At 47.0% G+C, this 25,999-nt stretch overlaps 1 protein-coding gene and 1 non-coding gene across 6 annotated transcripts; both read right to left on the bottom strand.

The window, feature by feature from the left end:
* Window positions 1–436: 436 nt before the first annotated feature.
* On the bottom strand, window positions 437–25,882 carry PARP16 (poly(ADP-ribose) polymerase family member 16). 5 transcript variants are annotated; one of them, XM_012454487.2, is made up of 7 exons: window positions 25,251–25,424; window positions 12,504–12,584; window positions 9,047–9,253; window positions 6,883–6,999; window positions 5,612–5,783; window positions 3,212–3,353; window positions 437–1,845 (listed from the first exon to the last, which is right to left on the bottom strand). In XM_012454487.2, the coding sequence occupies exons 1-7, from the start codon at window positions 25,422–25,424 to the stop codon at window positions 1,707–1,709; spliced, it is 1,032 nt and encodes a 343-aa protein (XP_012309910.2). In that variant the 3' UTR covers window positions 437–1,706. The 5 variants fall into 5 exon arrangements, with proteins under 5 accessions (XP_012309910.2, XP_012309909.2, XP_012309908.2 ...); XM_012454486.2 differs by having other exon boundaries at window positions 437–1,842; window positions 12,447–12,584; XM_012454485.2 differs by having other exon boundaries at window positions 12,447–12,584.
* Window positions 24,468–24,598, bottom strand: LOC135268716 (small nucleolar RNA SNORA24). The gene has a single exon (XR_010337080.1). It is a non-coding gene; the product is annotated as a small nucleolar RNA SNORA24 (small nucleolar RNA).
* Window positions 25,883–25,999: the final 117 nt, after the last annotated feature.

Raw genomic sequence — 25,999 nt, forward strand, 5'->3', positions numbered from 1 at the left:
GTGGATAAGGCCTGCTGTGAAGAATAATCAGTACAGTTAGGTGCCTTGCAATGTTACATGTGTCACCCGAGTATTCTCTAACCCTAGACCATGTTAGGACTTCTTGCCAAGTATTTCCCTAAACTTTATAATACCATGAACTCCCAACCTCACTCTTGAAATGTTTGTCCATCTGTCCACCTTGCCAGGCTGTCAGCTCCGTGAAAGCAAGGGTCTTTCTGGCTTTGATCCTGCTCATATTCCTAGTGCCTGGCATGTAGTACTCACATTTATTAAGTCATTGACTAGAAATCCAACACTTCCTAGATATCCTGGTGATATATGCTCTCAGCAAACAGCTAGTTCAAACAAGGAAGGATGGAAGATAAGGTTTTCAACAAGACATACAGGGCAGACTCATGTTGAGGCTGAAAAGTACTCACAAAGGTGACTTAAGTCATTAAGAAAATATCTTTATTTATTTTGAAATGTTCCAATAGTCAATGTAAAAACTGTGGTCGTGGCTCTTTCACAACTTTACAAATTATAGAAAAATTATTTTTTCCCCTTCTTTACAGAAATCTCACTCCCAAATCATACAGGGCTCTGTTAGGGCTAAAACCCAGCAGAGAATACAGCAAGCAGGGCTCTGACTCTCTGGGTGCCCAGAAGGCTTTGCCTACACATTAAACCCCAGGCTGAGTCCTGAAGACCTGTGACCTCTCTGAAGGAGGCTCTATCCACATGGATCTGTGACACAACTGAGGCAGGCCTCTGTCTCGAAGGCCACAGAAGGCCTTCAAGCATGGTACTCGTGGCTGGCAGGCCACAGTCAAGGCAGCTTTGTGAGAATGAGAACAGGAGGCGAGCCTATAGCTCAAATCCCTTCCTCTGAAACAGCCAGGAAGGAGGCCGTGGACACTGGCCAAACAGTGCACTAGGTTTAGAAATTTCCCCTTTTAACTCAGCTCACAAAGACTAATTTGTCAAACAGCTTTTAAAAAAAAAAATCAGAAAACAAACATTTGGTTCCATTTCAGCTGTAATCAGCAGTTGGTAATTTTTAGAAAAAGATGACTTGAGTTGCTCATTATGTCTGTATTTTTTATCAGGCCCCTGACTCCTTTCTTTCTCATCCATGGTTTGTTGGGGTGGGGGAGGTACAGCTGTAGGAGAAGGATGTTTGTTGATTTGAGGAAACTGTTAAAATGTTTTGCATTCACATACAAAGGCTGATGGAATTCAAAAATGATCCCACTGATTTTTATGAGAAACATGACTGTTCCTCTTGGGTGTCTCAAGTCAAAACAAGGCAACCGCCTAGTGATTTATAGTTCCCACATTTTCCACCTTCCAGAAGGCATTAGAGAAAGGGCCAACCTCTGCCAGGAGCGATTGTAAACACACCACTGACAGCTTGGACACTTTGTTTTTAAATGCAGCAGGGCTTTTTCCTTTGGCCCTGGCTGAAAAGCCAACTCCCTAGGACTGTTTAAGAAGGAGCAGATGGAAGGGCTCTCCCAAATGCTAAGAATGAGGGACTAGTAGTCCCTGTTCACTGGAGTGTGGCTGGGAACATCATCAAAGGCAATTGATACATTTATGGCATATGAAAATTGTCCTGTGGTCCCCCAATTGGCCCCTAGGCTCAATCTGGCTGGACACGAGGCATAGGAGGTACAGAACAAGTTACCATAAGGCACATAGTCGAGGTAGCCCCCAAAAGATTATCTTTTCACACGATTCCAAAAGTGTTGGAAAGCAGAGGAGTTGATGACACTCACTATGAGCAGCAGCAGCAGATACAGGGATATCATGACCGTAAACCAATGGCTGGAAAACCAGGAGAGCTGGCTCGAAGCCCTGCTTAAAAGGGAAAAGAGAGTGGTGTTGGCAAAAAGAGAAAAACATTTTTTTTTTTTAAGTGTGTGTGACAAGTCTGGCTCAAAAAAGACAAATTGATGAATTTCATCCTCTGCCTGAGCCATGAAATGAAGCTTCGTGCTTCCTTGCTCAAGAAACCTGGGGCTGTTTGCCCGGGCACTGACACGCCTTTCAACAGGATATTTTATAAATGTGCACAGACAGCTATGCAATGAGCTCATCCTGATCTTCCCTTTTGTAGCTCCTCTTTTACCTTTTACCCCCCATCTTGGTATCTATAACAATGACCTAACTCAGGGTGTCTCCCCAGATGGTGGCAGGTGGCAGATTATTTAGCTAAAGTCTTTTCACTTTTAGACACAGGCAGATATAAATTCAAGCTGGGGAAATCCTCTTTGGCCCACTAGGAGATGATCTAAACCATCTAAGTGTGCACTAAAGAGACACTCCAGAGAGAAGTGGAAAAGGAATGGAATTTTCATGAAGAGAAAATCAGATGATTTTAAACCAAAGCATAATGTCAGCTGGACCCAGGAACCCTATATAGATTTCCCAAATTTGGGCAGGGGTTGGGAGGAGACTTCACTAGTTTATGAGGTCTGGAAGCATGGAAATCACTGGTGTGTACAAGCAGGACTGGGGACTATTTAAAGTGACCCCTTCTCCTGTCACACCTACTCGCCTGCTGCTGGCCCCTGCAAGAAGCACCGTCGTGGATTCCAACAATGCAACAAGATCTCAAGAGTGGCCCCCAACCCTGGTGAGCCTCACACATACTCCCACTCCCACACTGCGGAGATGGGACTAGGCACCCACCAAAGCTGGTAAGGTCTGAAGACCCACACCTGCTATTGAGTTCAACGCCCTCATTTTAGAGATAAACATGAAGTATCTCAGGTCCAGAGAGGAGCAGTCAGTGGTTCAGCAGTCACTGTGGGAAGCTATTGAGCCAGCCTGTGCACAATCCCACCCAGTGTCCAGTCACTGCCCTGCCTCTCAGCTTAACTTCATCGGTGGGTCTCAGACTAGAATCATGGGCCTAGTGGCTAAGGGGCCACACTGTTTGGAGCAGCCAATTTGGACTCAGTCAGTCCCTCATGCTATTTGTGTTTATCAATCTTTCTCTCTTCTCACTGGAGTACAGTCCTCTTAGGGTCAAGATCACACCTTCTCCAGCTCCTTTATCTTACCCCTCACCATGTCCAGCATGGTGCTTTACATACTTGATACCTAGCAGAGGTCTAAGGCTAGGGGAGGGGAGACTGATACCTATGACAACTAAGAAAGCCAGCACTCTGGATGTAGCCACTAGTTTTTCTCCTGGACCTCACACAGGGAGCGTCCTTACCTCTTGGGTGGCTTCTGTGAATACACCAGGAGGAACTTCACTCGCAGAAGCTGGTTATTGGTGACCACAAAGTACTTGGGAGGGATGTCTCCCCCTTCACTATGTTTGATTCTCGCTCGTCTGCGATCTAGCTCCTTGGAATCTGAATAAGGAGAGTAAAACACACCTTCGCTGGGAGGAAAATATAACCAAGGAAGCATATTATAAATGGAAACAAGTCAAGCCTCCTGGTGCTGAGGGGGAAGAAGGTCTGGCAGGCTGAGGAACAGGCCTGTGTGTGCATGAAGCAGCATTGAAAGAACTGGAGAATCTGGCAGGCAGGCAAACGGGAGGAGGGAAAAAGGAGTAGGAAAATATAAGGGATACAAGGAAGAAAAAACAAAACTCAACTGAGTGGGGAGAGCAGAAGGAAGATGCAAACTGATGGCCATAGCAAAGAAATATGCTGGGACTGGGAGCTAGGAACAGGACTTGATTTGAACCTGCCTCTTAACAAGCATTTTATATATATATACACACACACATATATATATAAATAACAAGCATTATATATTTTTATATATATAACAAACATTTTATACATATGTATATACATACATATATATACACACATATATATAAAATGCTTAAGAAGTGGGTTTATATATATAAATATATATATAATGCTTGTTATTTATGTGCGTGTGTGTGTATACATATTATATATATATATATATATATATTTTTTTTTTTTTTTTTTAACAGTCTTGCTTTTGTTGTCCAGGCTGGAATGCAGTGGTACAGTCTTGGCTCACTAAGGTTCAAGCAATTCTTCTGCTTCAGCCTCCCAAGTAGCTGGGATTACAGGTGCCTGCTACCACGTCCAGATAATTTTTGTATTTTTAGTAGAGATGGGGTTTTGCCATGTTGGCTAGGCTGGTCTTGAATTCCTGATACCTCAAGTGATCAGCCTGCCTCAGTCTCCCAAAGTGCTGGAATTACAGGCATAAGCCATTACGCCTGGCCTTAACAGGCATTTTAAATGAACCATGTTGGATCTGAGCTTCTTAGAACATTTATTTTCCACACTTCATACCAAGACTTGTTTTAAAACAAACAAACAAACAAAAAACCCTTTTCTTTTAATAACACAAAAAAGCTCTACCAAAAACGAAACAAAACAAAGACCAAAGCTGCGTGACAGCAGAGGTTGGAAGGTTTTGTTTTGATGTTTAATGTCACAATTTGCAAACTTCCTAAGAATTATAAATACAAATATCCCATGCCGTCTGGTTTGGGAGGATGGTGTCAGATCTGGGCCTGCATCTCAAGATTCCAGTTGTTTTACATTATGGCCAGAACAGTTCATTTCAATTCTCCTTTCTCAGTAGAACCAACAAGCCAGATCTTTTTTCTTTTTTTTTCTTTTGATGGAGTCTTGCTCTGTTGCCCAGACTGGAGTTCAGTGGCGCCATCTTGGCTCACTGCAACCTCTGCCTCCCAGGTTCAAGCAATTCTCATACCTCAGTCTCCCAAGTAGCTGGGATTACAGGCACATGCCACTACACCTGGCTAATTTTTGTATTTTAGTAGAGACAGGGTTTCACCACACTGGCCAGGTTGATCTCAAACTTTTGACCTCAAGTGATCCACCTGCCTTGGCATCCCAAAGTGCTGGGATTACAGGCATGAGCCACCACACCCAGCCCCAACAAGTCAGCTCTGGAGACTAGAATGACAGTTCTATGACTCTTCTGCCTTTAAGGAGAGCCACGCAGTGATGAGGGGAGACAGGGCAAACAGTCTCAGGAAAACATTAGGGGAGTGAGATGAGGTACTAGCTAGTCATCACTCTCGGGAGAACCCAGGACTCCCCAGCGCCTTGGCTGCCCTTCACATCCTGGAGGGCTCTGGCATACCCTGGTGTAGACTGGAGGGTCTGGACCCAGCATCTTTTGCTTCATTTAGCAAATGCTTATTGAATGTCAAGTACATACCAAGGCTTTCTGCTGATACCAGGTACCCAAGAATGAATGAGACCTCATTCCTACCTTTAAGAAGCCCATGTGCTGGCCTTATTACTCACTTAAAAAAACAAAATCAAATCTTTCCTCCTCCCTCAAAGCTTTCCCTGGCTGCTTGGACCCACCATGATTACTACTTCCTCTGAGCTGCCTCTGTGGACCTTGTCAGCCTCCTTACCTGGCACCCCTACCTACCCCCTTGTAGGAAATGATCTCCGTTGTGTGTTCAATCTCTAAGAAGACTGCTTGCTCCTTGGGCAGGCCCCTGTCCAGCACTGCCCTGGATCCAGCCCAACCCTTGGGCATGCAACGGGTGCTCTATCCAACAGCTGGGCCAGAAAGAGCCTGTACACCCAACAGAGGCCTGTAGTCCAGGCTGGAGCAAGTGCTCACTCACCCTTCTTCTTGGTTTGGCACTTGACATCTGGATGGTCAATGACCTCACACACGGCCACACAGCTAAGGATGGGGCCCAGGAGGCTGTGCTGCCACCCGTGGCCATGGGGGCTGTATATGAGGGCCAGGCTCAAGTCACTGGTGAGGTAAGTCCCCTCTCCAAACAAGGATGTCTGCAATGGCAGAGGCCAACGGAAAAGAAACACAGATGGGTGAATGTACAGTATGCACAGCAAGATGACACAGGTCTTTCTTCAACAGAGTTGTAAACACGAAATTTTCAACCCCCCTTTTCTTCCCCAGCAAGACACATGATGAAATAATCCTGTGATATCATCATAGGGTTATTACTAAACACATTCCTGTCTGACAGCAGTTTAACTGATTGTGGATTTGGCCATCTGGCTTGGCAAACTAACAGTTCCTTGTGGTCAAGTATGAGTAAGAAAAACATAGGTATAAGCATCCAAACAGACCTCAGTTTGAATCCTCCAGCAAGTGGCAAGTTATTTAAACTCTCTGTGTGTCAGTTTCTAGATCTACAAAATAATGTTACTAGTACCTCCTTTACAAGGTTGCTGGTGAGGATTAAATGAGGCAATCTACATAAAAGAGTGGGACACCTGGCACATGTAAATAAACGAGGGGCCAGTACTCCATTGCAGGCCCCTATGTTCTGGTATATAAAGTAATTCCAGTAATTCCTGTTACATGAATGCATTAAGCATGGTAACTCTGATGGGCTTGAAATGCAAGTCACACCCTTAGGTACAGGAGGGGGTCCCACCTGAGAACAGAGGTATCCGAGTCATTACTTGGAAAATAAATGAGTCTCTCACAAACAAAGAAAAAAATTAAAATTAAAAATTAAGAAATAATAAATAAATTAGAAATGACTCTGTCAGACCAGAAACTATAACCGAATGAGGGAGACCTACATGTAGGGCAAGGTACGTTTTACTCTTTGTATTGGTGTTGACCAAGAAAACGTCTAAAAATCCAGGAGGCATCTCCCTGGTGGTGCCCTCCATGAGGAAGCATGCCAGGTGAAGGACCTGCAAGTTAAGGCTACAGCAGGGGTAGTGAACACTCTTTGCCCATGGAGATGACCAATAATCAACCACAATTGCCGACATAGCAATAGCAATCGTGGCACTTATTCCTAATGACCCAGAATCCTCAACTTAACATTCCAGGTAGCTGCTACCAATGGATGAACATTGACACTCAAATTGAAACTCAATTGCTATCCCTGGGTCACACTATCAGTACCTCAAGACGATAAGTGGACTTGAAGAGGTCACTGAAGAATATCTTATGCTCTGGAATTGAGGAATGTCCTTTTTCAGTGGCACCAGGCTTCCAAAATCCTAAATCTGTTAAGTGAAGCTTAGGAGAAATGAAACAAACCTTTGTTTGGCCTTTGGGAAGCTCTTTGCCAAGTTAGGCAGGGTCTCCATGTCTCAAAAGCTGACACACACCTTCTCCAATGACCCTGGATGCCCTCTGATCTGACCCCACATCAATTCTCTGATTATGCCATCATGTGTTCACCCTTCCTTAGACTTGAGAACCCCACGCAAGGTTGCCAGGAGCAGTGGTGCACAAGAGTGGGAAGCTCGGTGTATCTCTGCCATGAAAACTGTATCAGTATCAACTGGCAGATGGACTCCCCCAAGCAAGCCCTTCATTGAAAACGCAGGCAGAGGAGACCTAAGAGGATTGATAGAATTTACTAAATGATATACATATACATATACTGTTTGAGATGGAGTATTGCTCTGTTGCCCAGGCTGGGGTACAGTGGTGTGATCTCAGCTCACTGCAACCTCCACCTCCCAGGTTCAAGCAATTCTGCCTCGGCCTCCCGAGTAGCTGGGACTACAGGTGCCTGCCACCATACCTGCTAACTTGTTGTCTTTTTAATTGAGATGGGGTTTCACCGTGTTAGCCAGGATGGTCTTGATCTCCTGACCTCGTGTTCCACCCACCTCGGCCTCCCAAAGTGCTGGGATTATAGGCGTGAGCCACAGCACTGGGCCTTACCAAAGGATTTTTAAAAGATACCTCTAAGCAGCAAACTCCCTGAGGCACTGAAATGAAGGTTTAGTGTACAGGAGTGTAATCCACGGACAACTTCTCCAAGTCAGCACCAATGTAAAGGGAAGCCCCCTGTATTCCAGTAGCCTGGATAAAATGGTAAGCTGAGAGCCAGTGATGCACTGAGAGCCAGTGTAAACAAGCCTGTCATCTTTAGCAAAACCCAATGACATTAATCAGATACAGCAGGGAAATGTCTCCAGCCTCAGGGCTGCAGCAGCTACAGCTGAGCCCATGGCTCACAGAGCTACCCCTCACAGACAGGCAGATACTGCCATGACTGGGGAAAAGGCCTGCAGCTCCTGCAAATACCCTAGACGCCCCTCCATCAGCATATAAAAGCAGCTACCTCTTCCTCGGTACTTAGTACAAAAAGAGCCCTTTGCATACATGAATGGTTTCCATCCTCCGACATATCAGGAGGGTAATGGTGTCCTTTTTTACAGATGAAGAACCTGCAGCTCAGAGTTTAATTTACCCAGGGTCACAGAGCTGCTAAATAAGTCTCTGAAGCTCCAGGGTCCGTCTGTAATGCTCCTATACCTCACTGAAGGGTAAAATAACTGCCTGCAGAGAAGTGGGTAGGTGACACTGTTTTGACTCATAAAAATGGGAGGAAAGAAACTCAAGAGGGGAGGGAAAGGGCCTCTCCTCGGTGCATCCTGGCATATCCCTCAGTTTCTCAAGGCTGATTTCCTGGAGTGTGGTCCCCAAGGAAAGTGCTTCTCAAACTTCAATGTGCATACAAATCACCTGGGGACTTAGTTAAAATGTGGATTCTGCTCAGGTGGTTTGGGCCTGAGATTTGCATTTCCAATGAGCTACCAGGTGATGCAGACGCTGCTGGTCCAGGGAACACACAGAGAAGCCAGGATTGGCTACACATTGGGATCACCTGGAGAGCTTTTAAAGCAACTGATGCCTGTGCTCCACTCCGAGATTCTGACTTAATTGGTCTGGGATGCAGCCAGACATCTGGGATTTTTAAAAGCTCCCCGAGTGATTCTAAATATGCAGCCAAGGTTGGGAACTATCTTTAAATCGATGCTTCTCAAACTATAACCAGTGTAGGAATCACCTACAGATCTTGTTAAGATGCAGGTTCTGATTCAGAAGGTCTAGACTGTGACCAAGATTTTGCATTTTCACGGGCTTCCAGGTGATGCTGCTACTGCTGGTCTCCAGACCACATTTTGAGCGACAAGGCATTAGTAAACCTACCCACCCCCACTCTACACCCCACCTGCAAACTCCTAGGGTTCTGAATCTCCCCCTCCCCACTCTCCCACCTCCATCCCTGTTTCCCCATGTCAGCAGGGTGTCCCGTAGGCCCCACCTTGTTCAGATGGCAGTGCAGGCCATTGTGGATAATGGAATGGAAGTTTTCTAGGCGGCTACCATGAAAGGCATAGATTAGGTCTCGTTCTCCTTTGGTCTCATAAAATTTGGCGTTGGCTGGGTCAAAGTACTCAATTTCAAACAGGAAGTCCGGTGCGGGAACAGGCGTGTGAGGAGCCCCAGTCAGCTTTTGGATCTTTTCAAACTTGAAAACATGAAGAGGGTCAAAATTTTATTTGGGGAGCTGGTAAAATGTGCTGCAAAAAATAGTCTGCTAAACCCTCAGGCTTAACTCCCATGGACTCTGCTCATGAGGACAACAGGTTTCATAAGGATAGAGACATCAGCAAACTCAGAGCTTATGGCACAAGACTGCTTTCCTTCAATAACATTTTTCCCAGCCTGGCACGGTGGCTCACGCTAGTAATCCCAACACTCTGGGAGGTCCAGGCGGGTGGATCATTTGAGGTCAGGAGTTTGAGACCAGCCTAACCAACATGGTGAAACCCCGTCTTTATTAAAAATACAAAATTACCCGAGTATGGTGGCGCACGCCTTTAGTCCCAGTTACTTGGGAGGCTGAGGCAGGAGAATCATTTGAACCTGGGAGATGGAGGTTACAGTGAGCCAAGATCACAGCACTGCACTCCAGCTTGGGCAATAAGAGCAAAACTCCATCTAAAAATAAATAAATAAATAATAACATTTTTCCCTACAGTAGGCTGAGAAGCAAAAATTGCTCCAAGTAGAGATCACTTCTAATTCTCCTAATACTTTTACATCTATTTCCTGCATTCCAACAACAATCTTGTGATTATTGTAAAAATTCCCTCCCATCTTTGTCCGTGTACATGTGATTTTGCAGGTGGAATTCTACCAAGATCCCATCAAGAGATGAAACCTACTTGTCCACCCTTGAAACTGTGCTTGGCCATGTGACTTGCTTTGGCCAATGGGAGATTAACATATGTATGGCAGAGACTTGAGAAGGGCTTGCCTTTCCTTGTTTGCTGCTGAGAACCCCTCATCATTGTCCTGGCTTATCTCCTATAGGGAGGGTGTGAGCCTCCAGCATGGTGACCATCCCAGCCAAAGCCCCAGAAATTTAAGTGAGGCTACCCTAGCTCATCCAGCCAAGCCCAGAACCGCTCAACCAACCCACAAAATCATGAGAGGCAATAAGCATTTGTTGCTGCTGTTGTTTTTGACACAGGATCTGGCTCTGTTACCCATGTTGGAGGGCAGTGGCATGATTTAGGCTTAATGCAACCTCTACCTCCTGGGCTCAAGTGATCCTCCTGCCTCAGCCTTCCTAGTGGCTGGGACTACAGGCACATGCCACCATGCCCAGCTAATTTTTGTATTTTTTTTGTAGATACGGGTTCTTGCCATGTTGCCCAGGCTGGTCTCGAGATCCTGGGCTCAAGTGATTCGCCCACCTGAGCCTCCCAGAGTGCTGGGATTACAGGCATGAGCTACTAAGCCCAGCCAGCATTTGTTGTTTTAAGCCACTACATTTTTGGTATGGTTTAGTATTCAACAAAAATTGATACAGCAGAGTAACCTTCTTACTTAAGGAAGAAATGATGTAGTCTCTCCCGTCTTCAGGGCAGAGACTACATCATTTCAGTGGGGTTTTTTTCTTTTTTTGAGACAGGGTCTCACTCTGTCACCCAGGTTGGAGTGCAGTGGTACAATCATAGCTCATTACAGCCTTGAACTCCTAGGTTCGAGCAACCATCCAGCCTCGGTTTCTTGACTAGCTGGGACTATAGGTGCAACTACTATGTGCGCCTAATTCTTAAATTTTTCGTAGAGAGGGTCTTGCTATGTTGCCCATGCTGGTCTTGAACTCCCAGCCTCAAGCAATCTTCCCATCTTGGTCTCCCAAAGTACTGGGATTACAGGCATGAGCCACTGCACCCAGTTCATTTCAGTGGTTTTCTTTTTTCTTTTTTGAGATGGAGACTTGCTCTATCTCCTAGCCTGGAGTGCAGTGGCGTGATCTCAGCTCACTGCAGCCTCCACCTCCCAGGTTCAAGCAATTCTTCTGCCTCAGCCTCCCGAGTAGCTAGGATTACAGGCATGCACCACGAAGCCTAACGAATTTTTCTATTTTTATTAAAGACAGGATTTTGTCATGTTGGCCAGGCTGGTCTTGAACTCCTGGCCTCAAGTGATCCACCCAACTCGGCCTCCCAAAGTGCTGGGATTATAAGTGTGAACCACTGTGCCCGGCCCATTTCAATGGTTTTAAAATAGTAGGTCACAGACCAAAGTCAGTCTATGCAAAGTTTTCTCTGGATTATGACTGAATGAGTAAAATAAGAGCAATATAACAGATACATCGATCTAAAGTTGCCATGTACCTTCTTTGGAAGAACTGTTCTTTATTCTGAAGTCAAGGCCATCCTCCTTTTAGTACTATGATACCCTTTTATAAAATGATGATACATGGTAGGCTAACGTACTTATTTGGGCAAAACAAAAAGTTGACAATCATGGGTCCCAATAACCCACGTTTCAATAGAAATTTAACTGGTCCACAATCAAAAGTCCAGGAGCCTTATTTACTTTAGCACCCAACATCTAGTAGGTGCCTGACGCCCATACGAGTGAGGTAAGAATAAATCACTGAATAAATTTGAATTCAACAGATGATCACAGTGAAGCCCAGAGATTGACTAGGAATTAGCCACCCAGCCTGGACCTGAATACAGACCTCCTGACTCCTACTCTAGGGCTCTCTGTGGTAGTTTAACATCTGACACAGAAGAATATCCCTTAAGACACCAGAATCTAAGGTTACCACATTCTATGCCACATAGGGAAGATTTGTGTCTTTGGCAGGAGCTTGTAAAATTGAATACTTGAGGTTTTCCACTCCTTTGAGCTCTGCCTCTCAATCTCCTGACAATTGAACTAGGGCAGTTTCTTAAGGTATGGTCAGGGTCACCCTTATCAGAACTACCAGCGGTGCTTGTTAAAGAAAGTAATACCCAACACACACTGAGCCTTTAGTATGTGCCCTTAGGCATTATTCAAAATGTGAAATTCATTGAATTCTGAGAGTCAGTTCCCTGATGGAAGTATACTATTATCATCCCCATTTTACAGATGAGGAAGGGGAGGTACTGAAATGTACCTGGTACCTACCTACTCAAGGTCACACAGCTGAGATGAGACAGAACTCAGCTTTGCACAGCCAGTGGGAAAGCTCCTGGGTGGGACTCCAGACACAGAACTAGAAAGTCTAAAGGTGAGGCCCAGGAATCTGTATTCTCAAGCTGCCCAGGTCACTGGCACACAGAGAAGTCTCAGAGCCACTGGATTCAGTGCTGTCCTACCTAGAGCCCTTGTGCCCCTAAAATCCGTGATCCTACGGACCAAAGTCTCACCTCTGCCTTCCCTGCACTGTGGATTGTCAGGACCTTTGAGGATAAAATCCAGCTCACCAGGTCCCAGGCCCATTTGTGGTTGTCTCCGGAGGACTGGAGAAGTTCTTTCAGGTTAGGTAACTTGCTGGCATCTGCGAGCTGAAGCGAGGGAAGAACCTCCATTAGCAAGGATCCCAGACACAGTGATAATCAGGGGCCCTCTAGTGGGAAGGCAAGCAACGTTCACTCCTTCCACATCTCCAGGCATCTCCTGAGGGGAAATTCACAGGTCTATAATCCCCTTTCCAAATAATAATATTTAACTCTACAAGCTCTAAACTCTGAAAGGTTTTTTTTGGTGGGTTTTTGTATTGTTTTGTTTTTGAGACAGGGTGTCACTTTGCCATCCAGGCCGGAGAAAAGTGGCATGATCTTGGCTCGCTGCAACTGCTGCCTCCTAGATTCAAGCAATTCTCCCACCTAAGCCTCCCGAGTAGCTGGGACTACAAGCGTGCGCCAACACGCCTGGCTAATTTTCATATTTTTTTGTAGAGACAGGGTTTCACCATATTGGCCAGCCTGGTCTCAAGCTCCTGACCTCAAGTGATCCACCTGCCTTGGCCTCACAAAGTGCTGGAATTACAGGCATGAACCACCCTGCCCAGCGTTGGTGGTTTTTAAAAAACTTTGGGTACCAGGCTGGGCGCGGTGGCTCAAGCCTGTAACCCCAGCACTTTGGGAGGCCGAGGCGGGTGGATCACGAGGTCAAGAGATCGAGACCATCCTGGTCAACATGGTGAAACCCCGTCTCTACTAACACAAAAAATTAGCTGGGCACGGTGGCGCGTGCCTGTAATCCCAGCTACTCAGGAGGCTGAGGCAGGAGAATTGCCTGAACCCAGGAGGCGGAGGTTGCGGTGAGCCGAGATCGCGCCATTGCACTCCAGCCTGGGTAACAAGTGAAAGTCCGTCTCAAAAAAAAAAAAACAAAAACAACGTTGGGTACCAAACCTGACCTGAGCTGATGTGAGATTTAGTCTTTAACTATCCCCTTCCTGTTACGATTGATGCATTTTGCTACAGGAATACTAACGTGTCATGAGTATGGCATGCCACCCACTGGAAGTGTTACTGAATACGTGATATACGCACATGTGGATAAAGCACTACGTTACAAAGCCTTTTCTCTTCTGTGTGAGAATTAGTTAACTTCTGTTAAGTTGTTCCCCTGGAGACTGGATAAAGGTAGTATGACAACTACATACGTAACCAGGCAACACTGCTTAGGGTAAAAAAGACCCAGCATGGGCCGGGCATGGTGGCTCATGCCTGTAATCCCAGCACTTTGGGAGGCCGAGGTGGGTGGATCATGAGGTCAAGAGATCGAGACCATCCTGGCCAACATGGTGAAATCCCATCTCTACTAAAAATAGAAAAAAATTAGCTGGATGTGGTGGTGCATGCCACCACACGTAATCCCAGCTACGTGGAAGGCTAAGGCAGGAGAATAGCTTGAACCAGGGAGTCGGAAAGCCAGAGGTTGCAGTGAGCCAAGATCGCATCACTGCACTCCAGCCTGGTGACAAAGCGAGACTCTGTCTCCAAAAAAAAAATCCAGCATGGTACACTGCATCTGGCCTGGGAGGAACTGCAAATGGGGACTGCATGACTTTGGGTTTCCCGGAGTGTGACAATGTTTTGTGGGAACGCTGGCAGCTTTGTTGACATTCTCACGAGCGAGACCAGGCTGTGAGGAAAATGGAGTTTCGCTTAGGCCAGAGCAGTTCCTGCACCCACCCCACGTGGATCTCATCTCTTTACTCCCAAGTTTTCACTTCTGGGGCAAAGACTAGCTCTTGGACCTCTATGAGGACCACTGCAAGGACTTCCACAGAAACAGAATGCCTGATGCCGTGCTGCAGAAAGCTGTCATCCGTCCTAGAGCCTTTGGATTTAGGCTGATGCCCTGTGGGACTTGTGACAGGACTCAGCTCAGTTGTCATTGCAGCACATTATTTACCATTCTAAACCCAGGAAGAATCTGAATCCTGAAACATATTCAGTGCCAGGATTTCTGATAAGGGACTGGGGACCTAGACTAACAGTTAGCAACAAAGTATCTGTAGCTTTTGCTCAGAAGTTATGAATTATTAGAGGACAAACCTCTCCAGCATGGCATTTAAGGCACCTCTAGCCTAATCTCAACCCTTTACCATCCCCTCCGTCACAGACTGGCGCTGTCCAGGAACATGTACTGTTCCAAGAATACCCTTTCCCTCACCTCTACTACCTGGGCACTTCTGGCCCAAGAGACCACTCTCTCCTCTAGCCCCTAAAAGCCTACTGCCCCAATACTGCCTTCCCAATATGGCCAGCTCCTGGAGGTCAAGAACTGTCTTGTGTTTTTCCAATTCTCCTCTTTCCTGGATGCAGACGAAAAAGCATGAGCTCTGAAATCACATCTCAGTTGAAATCTCTATTGAACTTCTATCTCCTCTCCAACATGGGAACCTCACTACCTCCCCATGGTGTTGTCAGGAAGACAGAAGAAGGTAACGGAATCTCAAGCCTTGGTCTACACATGTCCGTTTCTTTTCTTTTCATTTACATTACTCCCAGACGACACCGTCCTCCCAAACCCTGGCAACCTTTCCTTCTGCTCTGCGAGGGCAGTAGTTGGTACTTCAAGAATACCTGTGGTTCTTTTCCATTTTTTTCTAGAAAATTGACTGTTACTGACTTTGGGGGTTTTTCTTAGCTCTATAGCTGAAAATTTGAAACAGAGTCAGCTGTGGGGGTTCATGCCTATAATCCCAGCTACTCAGGAGGCTGGGGTGGATCTCAAGGCCAGGAGTCAGAGACTAGCCAGGGAAACACAGTGAGATGCCTCTAAAAATAAATAAATAAAAATTAAAAACATCTCAGGGCCACTTTATTTCTATTTCCAGAGATTCCATCAATAGCCTCATATACTTGTAATAAAACTATCTCTACAGGCCTCATGAAGTATCAGTGAAAATCTAATATTTATTAAAGAAAAAAATTTTTTGTCAACTGATCATAGGGAAAAAAAGAAAAAAAAAAGAAAAAAATTTTTTTGGAGATGGAGTCATACTGTTACCCAAGCTGGAGTGCAGTGGCACAAACATGGCTCACTGCAGGATCCATCCCACCACCACCGAAAGTGATTCTCCTGCACAGCCAGGACTATAGGCACATGCCACCATACCCAGCTAATTTTCTTTATTTTTAGTAGAGATGAGGTCTCACTATGCTGCCCAGACTGGTCTCAAACTCGTGAACTCAAGTGACCCTCCTGCCTCAGCCTCCCAAAGTGCTGGGATTACAGGCATGAGCCACCAAGCCCGGTCTAATTTTTTTTTTGAAAATGGATGAATCCGGGCACGATAGCTCACACCTGGTCACCCCAGCACTTTGGGAAGCTGAGGCGGGCAGAGCTCTTCAGCTCAGGAGCTCAAGATCAGCATGGGCAATAGGGCAAAAATCTCATCTCCACAAAAAATACAAAAAAAAAAAAAAAGCCAGGAATGGTGATATACACCTATAGTCCCAGCTACCTGGGCCGAGATGGGAGGATAGCTAGAGCCTGGGAGGTAGAGAATGCGGTGAGTCATAATTGTGCTACTGCACTCCAGCCTGGGTGACAGAGTGAAACCCTCACATAAAAATAAAAAAATTTTTTAAAAGGGATGTATGGAGTGTATAGAGTGTAAATCTTCCATGAGTACTGGTGCTATTTCTATGCCTTGCTTACTGTTCCACCCTGCCTGCTTCACCCACAAGCTGTGAAGCCTTGTATTATTCAGGGAGCATTTACTAAGCATCTACTCTGTGCCAGGCCCTGTGCTTGTAGGAGAGGGCATTAGATTTTAAAAGGGCCCCTAGTCAAGTGGGGAGACAGAAAGGTAAATAATTATAACTTAAAAGTATTCACTGTCGGCCGGGTGTGGTGGCTCACGCCTATAATGCCAGCACTTTGGGAGGCCGAGGCAGGCAGATCGCAAGGCCAGGAGATCGAGACCATCCTGGCCAACATGGTGAAACCCCATTTCTACTAAAAATACAAAAAAATTAGCTGGGCCTGGTGGTGCACACCTGTAGTCCTAGCTACTCAGGAGGCTGAGGCAGGAGAATTGCTTGAACCCAGGAGACGGAGATTGCAGTGAGCTGAGATCGAACCACTGCACTCCAGCCTGGACGACAGTGTGAGACTCTGTCTCAAAAATAAAAAAGTATTCATTGTCACCAGGCGTGGTGGCTCATGCCTATAATCCCAGCACTTTGGGAGGCTGAGGCGGGCAGATCACCTCAGCTCAGGAGTTCAAGACCAGCCTGGCCAACATAGTGAAACCCCATCTCTACAAAAAATACAAAAACTGGCCAGGCGTAGTGGCAGGCTCCTGTAATCCCAGCTACTCGGGAGGCTAAGGCAAGAGAATCCCTTGAACCTGGGCAGTGGAGGTTGCAGTGAACCGAGATCCCACCACTGCACTCCAGCCTGGGGAACAGAGTAAGAATCTGTCTCCAAAAAAAAGTATTCATTGTCATAACAAAGATGGATACAGACTACTAAAAGGACAAGGTGGGACTTTTGTTGGGTAGGGGCTAAAGGAAAAGGAGGTGGGGGTGGGGGTGGGACCAGCTTCACAGAGGAGGTGCTGTGTGATCTGGGTTTGCTATACAAAACCACAGAAGTATGAGAATGCAGTGTGTAGCTGGGGAAGTGGATGGTGGCATGGTTAATTGTGTGTAGCTGGAGAAGTAGACGGTGGCATGGTTAATGGTGCAGGTTCTCTTCCCAGGCATCTGGGGCTCTTATTCCTCTACTAGCTGTGTGACCTTGAGTGAGAAGTTTGACTTCCTGTGTCTCAGCTTTCTCAAATACATAATTGGGATAATATCAGTAGCCACTTCACAGGGTCCTGGTGGAAATTAGCCAAGTTAAACAAGTGCTCAAACCAACAGGAAAGTATTAAGTACTCTAATGTTAGTGTGACTGCCACTACTGTCGTCATTAACAACAGGTGATTCTGTGTGGCTGGAGCCTAGAGTGTGGGGAAGTGGTTGCCAGGAGGAAGAGGAGTGGGAAGGCGACCTCAAGTGAGGTCATCTCAAATGATCCTGCAAAGGACCTTGCACTCCACCTGGGAACCCCAAGCTTTGTTCTGTAGGTTATACGGAGTCACTGAAGACACATCCCAAACGGTGTCCCCTCAGGGAGCTACCCAAACAGGACAGCTGCCTGCACAGTCCAAAGGGCACTCATCCCTCTTCCTTCTTTTCTATTCCTTATTGTACCAGAACCAGAGCTGAGTCATCTTCTCTCCCAAGATTACTACTATTCCCATCACTCCTGTCCTCAAATCCCACCTGTGAGCCACAGTCCTTGTCAACAGTCCAGACCTGGGCCCAGAGAGCCCCACAGAACAACAGCCAGCTAATGAGGCCCCTTTCACGGATGCAGCCTGGGCAAAAGGGAGAGAGCTCTAAGCTGGACCCAGTCCTCTTCCAGTCCCTCCCACTGCACCTGCCCAGACAAGGCCTCTGCTGCGTCCTGCCCTCCTTGCTCCCCACACTCTTTAACCCCTCAACTGACCTTCTTTATGTCTCATTTCACTTTTCATGTTACTCTGAAATATAAATCTGCTTCAACAATTTAACAGGATTCTTCCTCTTGTGACTGAAACCTGTCTGCATTTTAGCAGGGCCTTTTGGGAACCAGGCACACAAGTAGAGTTGCTATTTAAAATACACTCTGCCCAGTTAAATTTGAATTTCAGATAAACAACAACAAAACTCCTTTTTTTTAAGACAGCGTCTCCCTCTGTTACCCAAACAGGAGTGCAGTGGCAAGATCACAGCTCATAGCAGCCTCGACCTTCCAGGCTCAAGCAATCCTCCCACCTCAGCCTCCAGAATAGCTGGGACTACAGGTATATGACAACATGCCCAGCTATTTTCTGTAGAGACAAGGTTCCACCATGTGGCCCAAGCTGGTCACAAATTCCCGGGCTTATGCAGTCCACCAGCCTCAGTCTTACAAAGTGCTGGGATTACAGAGGTGAGCCACTGTGTTTGACTAACAAACATTTTTTTAGTATAAATAACCCACACAATATTTGGGACATATTTGTATTAAAAGAAATTATGGCCTGGCGTGGTGGCTCACGCAGGTAATCCCAGCACTTTGGGAGGCCAAGGCGGGTGATCACCTAAGGTCAGGCATTCAAGACCAGCCTGGCCAACACAGTGAAACCCCCATCTCTACTAAATATACAAAAAATTAGCAGGGTGTGGTGGCGGGTGCCTGTAATCCCAGCTACTCGGGAGGCTGAGGCAGGAGAATCGCTTGAACCTGGGAGGCGACGTTGCAGTGAGCCGAGATTGGGCCAATGCACTCTAGCCTGGGCAACAAAGTGAAACTTCATCCCCCTCAAAGCAAAAAATTATTGGTTGCTCATCTGAAATTCAAATTTAACTAGGTGGCCTATATTTTTATTAAATTTAACTAAGGCCCTTAGGAATCCAGTCTGGCCTCTTTGCCTAACAGTACCACCTGCCACCAACTCTCTCCCCACCCCCCGTGCTATCCTCAAGTGACCTATGGCTTTCTTCCTCTGTGCTTCTGCAGCTGCCTAGCATGGCATTCCACGGAGTCTTCAAGGCCCGCAGTCACCTCCCATGTGAAGCCTTCCCTAACCACCCACAACCTCTGTACTCAACAGTTGTGTTCTATGTTCAACAAGTATAGTAGAGTCCCATGTTGGTACCTGACCCTCTGGGGCCAACTCAAATCCGGTTGAAACAAACACTCCCTGAGGCCAACCACATCTTACTTACCCCGGAGCCCCAGTAGCCAGCCTGAAACCTGGCATGAAGTTAAGAGTAAAAGAGTAATAGCTACTATATTTGAGCCCTTACAGGCGCCAGCCACCGGAATAAATGCTTTGCATGCACTGTCTCGTGTTATTCTCACAACCTATTTTGAAGATGAGGAAACTGAGGCTTGGAGATGCTAAGCACCTTGCCTAGGGGCACACAGCTAGACGGCAGCAGGGCAGGGATATGAAGCCAGGTGGCCCGACTCGAGTCTATTCTCCTGCCATGCCCTCCTACCAAATGAATGGAGAAATTTAGTGATGAACTGAATATTTTAGCCCAAAGGAACAATTCCGGCAGAACTTTAAGAGGCTGCTTTGGGAAGCTAGTCAGGTGTGATATTGGAATTCCCCTCAACCCCAAAATTATACAACTGAGACAGCTACTGGCTGTGCCTAAACCAAAGGTAAGGAGAAGGATGTATGTAATATATAGTACAGGGGTATGTACAGGAAATCACCATCTAGGCAAGCGTTCTGAACCACAGTACATGACAGTGGAAGGCATTCGCCAAGTGGATCCAGGAGAATAATTGTTCAAGAGGAAGGCAGGCATTTCTCTGCCCGCAGATACGCAGTGAGCAGAGTGTGTCCCAAAAAGTGCTCCTGGGCTCAAATGTCCCCCAAGGCCTGAGAGGTAAAGAAAATGAATAATAGGGGACTCCAGGAAAGAGTTGTGAAGACTGTTGAACTGGAGACTCCAGCCTCCATGGCTTGGCTGGAGCCAACCAACCCCCCCAGCCCTGAGGCTTCCTGCCCTAGGGCAACTTCCAAAAGAGGCGGCAAGGCCTCAGATGTGTTTGAAAAAGGAACCAACAAGCTGTCTTTTTAATTTCCCAATTTCTAAAAAGCTAGAGGACAAAAAAAAACCTGTCAGCTCATAGGTTTTGTCTGTCATCTGCAGCCTCTGCTATGGGGAACAAGGAAGGATATAGCTGGAGAGATAGTTGGGGGAGTCTGAAAGGTGAGCAGAGCTGAGAGCCTCAAGAGGTTGAGAAGAGAAGCCTCTTAGGAAAGAGGTGGTTTGGGTGAATAGGCCTCACAGAGAAAAGAGAGGACCAATGAGCTACAAGGAAGCAACTCATCCTCCTTGCTTTGAACAGGAGCAATCACCTAGATCACAAGCTCCTGGGGAGGAGGTGGCCCAGGTGTTTGCCGATGTGGGTGCAAGTGATTCTTATCATCAGGAAAAGCTAGAGATACTCAGGTTTAGATCTTAGATAATGTTGTCCTAGAAAGGAGTGGCAGCAGGAAAGAACAAACATCTGAAAAACATACTTGTCTAGGAAAGTGTCAGAGGTCACAGTTACTAGATGTGGGTGGAAGTGCTGAGAAGGAAATGAACCAAAGGTCTGCCAACGTCACCACTTTCAGGATCAGAGTGACACCCAGAACAGCAGGATAGGCGCGATGAGTGGAGCTAGGAGGCTGCTGAGATGAAGGCTGAGGAGGTGGACACCGCAGGTACGACTTGCTTTGCATGAACCTACAGTATGAAAGGCCACACTTACCAAAACAGATTAGGGATCAGAGTCTACAAAAGAACTCTTCACAAGAGGAGTCAGCATGGAGACTCTGTAAAGCCGTGGTTCTTACAATAACTTTTAAAAGTCCAGCGCCTGGGAGCAAGTGTGGTGTGCCATCACCACATCCAGTGATTAACTGACGGTGATGAAGATAATAATAAAACCTACAAGCCTGAGTTGTTAGAAGGATTAAATGAGCTACATGTAGAAACAGCTCAGGACAGTGCCAGGCAAACAGTAAGTGCTATTAGTGCAGTACAGCTGTACTAATCAAATGCCCCCTCTCTGCTGCTCACCAATCTGCTGAAGAAAGGTCTGTGTTTCTGGGATGGTTGGGAAGGAAGGAGATGGCTGGTCCTGGAGGGCTGGATCCCACCCCTTCATCCTCCGTATCACCATCCCATTGGCCAATATCTTTCTAGACACATACCTACCCACTGACAGTCACATCGTATTACATGTATCTATGTCTGTATCCGTATCTTTTCAGATCTGTGTACTTTTTTCCTCCACTCTTCAGATGCCATCCTTGAGATGAGGAAAGAAATAAAAAGGTAATCTGAGGGGTCAAGAATCTTATGTTGAGATACTAAGGATAGACCTAATAGGCACTTTTATTAACAAATCTAATTGTTATCATTTCCTCACTATCCAGCAGGTATGGGTGCTCATGAAAATGATCAAATCAGCTAATAGAAAAACAGAAAAGCTACATATTATCTGCAAGCAAACAAACCAAAAAATCTCAACGCCCAGGCTCCACCTCAAACCAACCAAATTGGAATCTCTGAGAATGGGGCTCAGATGTCAGGGTTATGGTTTCCTTAGTTTCCCAGGTGATTTCAATGACAGCCAAGATTGAGAGCCTTGTAAAGAATGATCCTTCCAAACTGTGCTCAGTGACACAACTCCTGCTTGAGCCCAAGAGTTTGTAGACTAGCCTAGGCAACATAGCGAGACTCCTGCCCTAGTGAGCAGAAATCACGCCACTGCACTCCAGCCTGGGCAAGAGCAAGACCCCACCTCAAAAAAAAAAAAAGCCATAATCCAGCAATTTCACCTCTCAGAATGTATCTCAAGAAGACAACAGATATAAACAATGATTAATGTAGAAGGATGTTTATCAAAATATTATTTATAAAAGCAAATTTAAAAAATTGTAAAGAAACCCAGAGGAAGGACTCCAAACTGCTAGGAGTGTAGGCAAAGAATAAGGTGGAAGTTTCAAAGTGCATCTTAAAGGATGAGAGGTGGTTTGCTTCAACAAAGATGGGAATGGCATCAGGAGGGGTCAGGACAGAGAGGAGCTTATACGTGTCTTAACCCAGACACTGGGGAGCCATGGTGTCTAGACAGTGCAAGCCAAAAAACAGAAAGACGGGGGAAAAAAAGAGAAAGACTCCTTATTCCTCCAGGACCAGGAGACCCAATTAGAGTGGCTTGGCACCCCAGATGAGAACAGGGTAAGCTTAATGCAGTGCTTTTCACACTTCACTATGCGTACAAATCGCCCAGATTTGTTAAAATGCAGATCCTGACTGGATGGGTCGGGGGCAGGGCCTGTTTTTCTAATGAGCACCCAGGTGAGGCTCATGCTGCTGGTCCTCAACCACACTAAGCGAGGGCCTGGAGCGAACACAAAGGAGCCATTCCCACCCACCTCCCACCCCCAGAAAGGGTCTGCAGGCTAATGGAGAACGAGAACATGTTATTTCAGGGGAAAAAACAAAAAACTTTACAGCTGTGACTGTGTCAAGTGACAAACCTGAAGTTTGGGGGCCAATGGGCAAGGGGTGCAGGGAATCCCAAGAATGCTACAGGTTCTCTCATCCAACCCGGTCCCAGGAAGCAAGGTGAGAAACCCCGAGCCTGGGCATTCGGCACACACCCAGTGTGACTCCTCAAATATGTGAAAAGGACTTCCCAGGCCAGGCACTGGAAACACCAAGAGCTCCCAGTGTAAAATCAAGTCTCAAAACAAGACACCTCAGAGATCATTTGGGACTTTGGAGACAGTGGCAAGATAAGGCTAGATCAGACCTAAAACGAAGAGCTTAGTGCAGCAGGGGGCAGTTCTCGGGAAATCACCAATCAATAAAGTAATTTAAGTCATAGCTCTAATTTTTGGAAACTGTGTCCTTGTGTTATAGATGTGTAATAACACCTCACAGTGTGGAGACAGATTTAAATGGCTGAAAATGGTAAACTTTCACATTACTTCCTAGTGCTTTTAGTTAAACAAATGAGAGACTTCTTTGAGACAGAGTCTCACTTGGTCACCCAGAATGGAGTGCAGTGGCACGATCACGGCCCACTACAGCCTTGACCTCCTGGCTCAGGTGATCCTCCCGCCTCAGCCTCCCAAGTAGCTGGGACTACAGGCATGCACCACCACACAGGCTAATTTTTTGTAATTTTTTTTTTGTAAAGACAGGGTTTCACCATGTTGCCCAGGCTGCTTTCGAACTCCTGGGCTCAAACAATCCACCTGCCTTGGCCTCCCTCAAGAGAAAGGGTGTCTGGGACTGATACAATAAGCCCCATGGGAGGGGCAGTCTGTCTCTACAGAGGAGGTGGCTTTCTGGGGGAACTTATGTTGCTGATGCTGTCTTAAGGGATTACAAGTGGAGTGGGGGTTGGGGGGAAGGATGTACCCCAAACAGAGCAACTGATACCTTTGCAAAGGAGTGAGGGATAGAGTGAGATCTATTAGGAGCACTTTTACTTCACTGGTATCATTCGAACTTCTTAATAATGAGAATATATTCAAATATTACTTGCATAATTAAAAATAGATTTTAAGGCGGGGCGTGGTGGCTCAAGCCTGTAATCCCAGCACTTCGAGAGGCTGAGGAAGGCAGATCACAAGGTTGAGTTCGAGACCAGCCTGACCAAAATGGTGAGAAACCCTGTCTCTACTAAAAATACAAAACTTAGCTGAGGGTGGTGGTGCACATCTGTAATCCCAGCTACTCAGGAGGCTGAGGCAAGAGAATCACTTGAACCCAGAAGGCCAAGGTTGCAGTAAGCCAAGATCACGCCACTGCACTCCATCCTGGGCAACAGAGCAAGACTCAAAAAAAAAAAAAAAAGATTTTAAAAACCATGATCAAAACAATTCCAAAGGTCCCTTTGCATGTATCCCATATTTACCAAACAAACCTGATTCGGTTTGACAAGACCTTCCAGCAGAAAGAAAATAAGTTGAGCATTCTAGTCCACTTGGAGGTATGTTTCTTGGTAAAAATTAGAGCTATACTGTGGCCAGATGCAGTGGCTCACACCTGTAATCCCAGCACTTTGGAAGGCTGAGGTGGGAGGATAGTTTTCGCCCAGGAGTTCAAGACCAGACTGGACAATAACCACTGGCCTTGGGGAGGGGCTATCTCCATTTTTTTTTAAAGCTGCATTATAAGTTTGATCCCTCTAACCCCAAACACTCCTCCCAAACAGGTCCCTCTCTCACCCTGCCACCACAGGTGTCTTTCTGGATCTCACCAATATCCTCCCCTGCCCAAGGATAAAAATCACATCTTAGCAGGACATGTGTAGCCCTGTGTGCTCCACAGGCTGGCCTCATCTCTTCCTGCTCCCCACAACAGGTTTTTAACAGTAAAGAATGTTACTTGTGCAAATCAGAATCTGATACCAGTTAAATGGTGACAGCTTTGCTGGTAAACAAGAATATGCTCTTCCATGGCTAGGAAGAGAGACTGCCACACTTGACAGGTCCCAAAGATACACGGAGTTCAGTGTCTTTAATGAATATTAGCTATTGGCTATTTCAGTTTTCTGCTTTTTATTGAATTGATTTTGGTAAGTTATATTTTTCTAGGCAATTCCAAACATTTGGATTATAAAGATAACTGATACCTTGAATGCTGGCCCAGAGGTGAACTGCAAAAAAAAGGGCCTGGTGAATCAGAGAAATAACAGCTCACATATGTACTGGATGTTACAGTTTATAAAAGTACTGCCCATAGATAACCTCACCTGAAGACATAGGTCTGGGTGGCTTTGGTGTCTTTTTGGTGTGTAATTATTTGCAAAAGGATGGATAACTTTTTGGCTAAGAAAAACAGCTGATTCACATCAACCGTATTGCTGGCCAGGTTAGAAAATCTGTGGAGGGCTGTGCAGCTATTCCTCACTTCAGTCATTTGTCATTGACAGGAGAGAAACAGCCACCAAGTGCCTTAGGAGTGAGCGTTGACACGAGGGTATTAGGAGTGTTCTTAGTTCGTGGAAACCCCCAAGGTAAGGCAGGCCAGGCCAGGCTGGGAATGGAAAGTCTGGGGGCTGCCATGTTTACTAACGCCGATGGAACTGCCTCTACCTGTGGTTCCACAGGGCACTAGGTCTAGGACGCAATGGGCAGCGCCAGGACAAAGCACACTCACCAGAGCTTCAAAGTCCTTACAGTCGCCGCGCGCGTAGGACGCGGGGAACGGCCGCAGCACCGAGTCGCGCTTGTAGCTCTGCAGGGCCGAGGCGAAGAGGCTGCACCGGAGGTCGGCGGCCAGCACGTCGCGGCCCGCTGCCTCCCTGGTGGCCGCCCAGCCTGAGGGCTGCATCCCTGGTCGCTGCGTGTTGCCAGGGGAGACGCGACAGTCAGGGGCGAGGGCGAGCGTGCGTTCAGCGCGGGGGCTGGGCCTGGGGACAATGGGCCGTCGGGGGCGGGGGTTCCCAAGCCTGGGGTGGAGCTAGGCAGGGGGCTGAGATGACGGGTGAGAGGATGCCGACGAGGGTCTTCAGCCGGGGTCTGGGCCGCGGCTCGCTGCCGAGGAGAGAGACCGCGGCAAAGGACCGCGGGCCCGCGCGGAGGTTGGGCCCAGGGATAATGGGGCCCGGGTTGGTGGTGGGGGGAAGGGTTCCCGGCCTGGGGGAGGGGCTATGACAATGGAATGACAACGGCGCGAACGTGCTGACACGTGTCCTCCGCTGGGGCCTGGGGCGGGAAGCACCCCTGAGGAACGGCGGGCAGAGCCCACTCTCCGCGACCCGCGAGGCGGCTTCGGCCCGCGCGCCTCCCTGCCCCGCCTCCCGCTGCGCCGCCAAAGCCCCGCCGCTCGCCCGGCTGCCCTCGGCGCCGCCTGCCTTCCGCCTGCAGCGCACGTCGCTTTCCTTGCCCAGCCCGCCGGATAAGCTC

Source organism: Aotus nancymaae, unplaced genomic scaffold (assembly GCF_030222135.1).
Source record: "Aotus nancymaae isolate 86718 unplaced genomic scaffold, 86718_ANA_hifiasm-v0.15.2.pri h1tg000041l, whole genome shotgun sequence".
In the NCBI taxonomy this organism is placed as follows: Eukaryota; Metazoa; Chordata; class Mammalia; order Primates; family Aotidae; genus Aotus; species Aotus nancymaae.

Bases quoted from the DNA above. Each gene is read 5' to 3' on its own strand.
- PARP16 (XM_012454485.2), bottom strand. From the start codon at position 25,424: ATGCAGCCCTCAGGCTGGGCGGCCACCAGGGAGGCAGCGGGCCGCGAC. The intron at 9,254-12,446 runs GTGAGACTTTGG...CATGTTTTCAAG, and splicing joins ACAGTGCAGGGAAGGCAGAG to TTTGAAAAGATCCAAAAGCT. The intron at 1,846-3,211 runs GTAAGGACGCTC...TTCCCTTTTAAG, and splicing joins TCACAGAAGCCACCCAAGAG to CAGGGCTTCGAGCCAGCTCT.